The sequence below is a fragment of the Lactuca saligna genome, chromosome 8, assembly GCF_052625555.1.
Source record: "Lactuca saligna cultivar CGN05327 chromosome 8, ASM5262555v1, whole genome shotgun sequence".
In the NCBI taxonomy this organism is placed as follows: Eukaryota; Viridiplantae; Streptophyta; class Magnoliopsida; order Asterales; family Asteraceae; genus Lactuca; species Lactuca saligna.
In genome coordinates this window covers 6,329,973-6,332,384 of record NC_136424.1, presented here as the reverse complement: position 1 = coordinate 6,332,384, position 2,412 = coordinate 6,329,973, and the positions used below count along the sequence as shown (strand labels likewise).

General features: G+C 35.5%; 1 protein-coding gene across 4 annotated transcripts; it reads left to right on the top strand.

The window, feature by feature from the left end:
- On the top strand, positions 1 to 2,128 carry LOC145013220 (SNARE-like superfamily protein). 4 transcript variants are annotated; one of them, XM_078972028.1, is made up of 5 exons: positions 1 to 348; positions 668 to 782; positions 1,351 to 1,469; positions 1,746 to 1,799; positions 1,931 to 2,128. In XM_078972028.1, exons 1-4 carry the CDS (start codon positions 125 to 127, stop codon positions 1,795 to 1,797), a joined length of 510 nt encoding a protein of 169 aa, XP_078828154.1. In that variant the 5' UTR covers positions 1 to 124; the 3' UTR covers positions 1,798 to 1,799; positions 1,931 to 2,128. The 4 variants fall into 4 exon arrangements, with proteins under 4 accessions (XP_078828154.1, XP_078828153.1, XP_078828152.1 ...); XM_078972027.1 differs by having other exon boundaries at positions 1,746 to 1,803; XM_078972026.1 differs by having other exon boundaries at positions 665 to 782.
- The last annotated feature ends 284 nt before the right edge of the window (positions 2,129 to 2,412 follow it).

Below are 2,412 nucleotides of genomic sequence, written 5' to 3'. Positions count from 1 at the left end.
CTCCCAAGGCAAAAATACCTCGATCTATCGACTTACTGATCGGAGTGTGTGATCGGTGATTGGTGGCTGCGATTTTTCATGTTTCAGCGAAAAAATACGAGTCAAAGATATTAGAATCCAGAAAATGCAATTCTTTGGAAGTTCTGAGATCAGTCCATCGCCGCCGGTGCCGACGGCATCGGGCAACAATGCGCACATGATGTATGTATTCAACAGGAACGGCGTTTGTTTGCTTTACAGGGAGTGGAATCGCCCTCTTCGTACCCTCGATTCCAATCAGGATCATAAACTCATGTTTGGTCTCCTTTTCTCTCTTAAATCCCTAACCGCCAAAATGGATCCATCCAGGTTTGTTTACTCAATTTCGTCTCCAATTCCATTACTCTTTTACGCTTCTAGCTAGGGTTCCTCTGTCTTCACACCTAAGAATCTGATTACGGATTAGAATCGCTGATAGATCGTAATCATATGCTTGGAAATTTGTTATAGTTTATTATGGTGATTTAGACAATTATGGACTTCATTTCCCTCGGATTTTCCCCTAGCAATGGTGTTTACTCCCGATCCGGATAACCCCTTACACTCACGTCCTTTGGACTCTAGACTTTCGAATCTATTTCTACCTGCATTCATCGATTTCTGTTTACCATATTACTCATTTTAGCAGCGTTGAGAAAGGGAATCTTGGGGTACCTCAGCTACCGGGGCAAGGTTGTTCGTTTCACAGCTTTCGTACTAATACATACAAGTTGAGTTTCATGGAGAGTCCATCTGGTATAAAGGTCAGCAAACCTCTTTTTTCTATTAATTCTTTTTGTTGTAGATGCTTCACTTCTACTTATCTCTTTGCAATGATTTCATATTATTTCACTACTCTCATCTGTTCATTGCATACATACATGTCCAAGAACTGTGACCTTTCATTTTCCTCAAATTTTTAGATTTCCCCTCTTTTATGATGATCCTGAACTGGTTGTGGCAAACTTATAGTTTGGGGAAACATGAAGACAGTATGTTATATTTGTTAGCCATGTAAAGCATCAGCTTCCAGTTTTCTTTCCTATTTGACTAGACTGATCATCATAATTATACCCATAACCAAATTTTAACAACCAGTTTGCAAGCTTGGCAGCAACATTTCTAGGTTAACCGTTTCACAATGGAATAAAACCATCAAGTTTTTTGATTACAAAGATTGTATATAACTTAAAGAGAAATGGGAAATTAGATATTTTAATCCCAATAGCAGTTGCTTTCATTTATCCTTAAACTCTGAAGTTTATAATTTTTTGCTATGTTTGTATGTATGTAAATATTTATGCTTATTTTATTTCAACAATTGGTTTTCAGATCATCCTTGTAACACATCCCAAGGCTAGCGATCTCAGAGAGTCTCTGAAATACATCTACAATTTGTATGTTGAATATGTTGTGAAGAATCCACTATACACTCCTGGAACTCCAATAAAGTAAGCAATCTGCTTTAAAAATCTAGTGTGTGTGTGTGTGTAACAACCAGACAGAATATGTAATTATGTATCAAGTTGGTAGATGAAATATCAACTCAACAAATTGAAGTCCTTGGCATAAGTCTCATGCTTATGTGAACATCTATATAAATATTTGCACCAAAAAATTAATGGTTAGGTAAATATATATATATTTGGTTTTGATTATTGTGATCCATATTTACAATTTTTTTTTTTATCATAAATGTTATGACCAGTTTGTATTTGGTTGTGTAGAAGCGAGTTATTTAACACGACTCTTGATCAATATGTGCGAGGCCTTGGCTAATAGTAGGTAAATATATATATTTGGTTTTGATTATTGTTGTTATGATTATTGGTTATTCAATTGCAATGGTGTCTTTTTGAAGAGCAGTATTTGGCATTATAACACCTCGTTGGTTGTTTGATATTGTGTACAGAAACATCTATACATCAACTGGTGAGCAGTTTTCAGTTCTAAAGCATGCAATTGGTTTCTACAAGGATGATGTTGAAAATTATTGTGGGTTATAAACATTTAAAATGTAAGCAAAAGAGATGTTTAGAAGTGTTTTCATTGAGTTGGTATTAGATATTGCATGAGTGAATATAATTAATGTCCTTTGTTATTTTTTTTACACCTAAAGTTGTACCGCATGCATCTAATGTTGTACTGGTCCAATAAGTATAAGAATTGAAAAAGCCGGACTTGGACTTGGACCTGGACCAGCCTCAACAAGTGTGGTCCAAGTCTACCAATTTCTGTCAAACTGGTCTGGTCCAAGTATAGTGTATGGTGTAAGTATATAAGGTTGTAGGGTAGGGGCACACTAAATAATACTGTAATATACTCGCATAAATAATATTGCGACAAATATTCAAAATAAATGTTTCAAAGCATAAAAGGGGGATCAGTTAGCAT

Bases quoted from the DNA above. Each gene is read 5' to 3' on its own strand.
- LOC145013220 (XM_078972026.1), top strand. From the start codon at position 125: ATGCAATTCTTTGGAAGTTCTGAGATCAGTCCATCGCCGCCGGTGCCG. The intron at 349-664 runs GTTTGTTTACTC...TACTCATTTTAG, and splicing joins GCCAAAATGGATCCATCCAG to CAGCGTTGAGAAAGGGAATC. The intron at 1,470-1,745 runs GTAAGCAATCTG...TTGGTTGTGTAG, and splicing joins ACTCCTGGAACTCCAATAAA to AAGCGAGTTATTTAACACGA.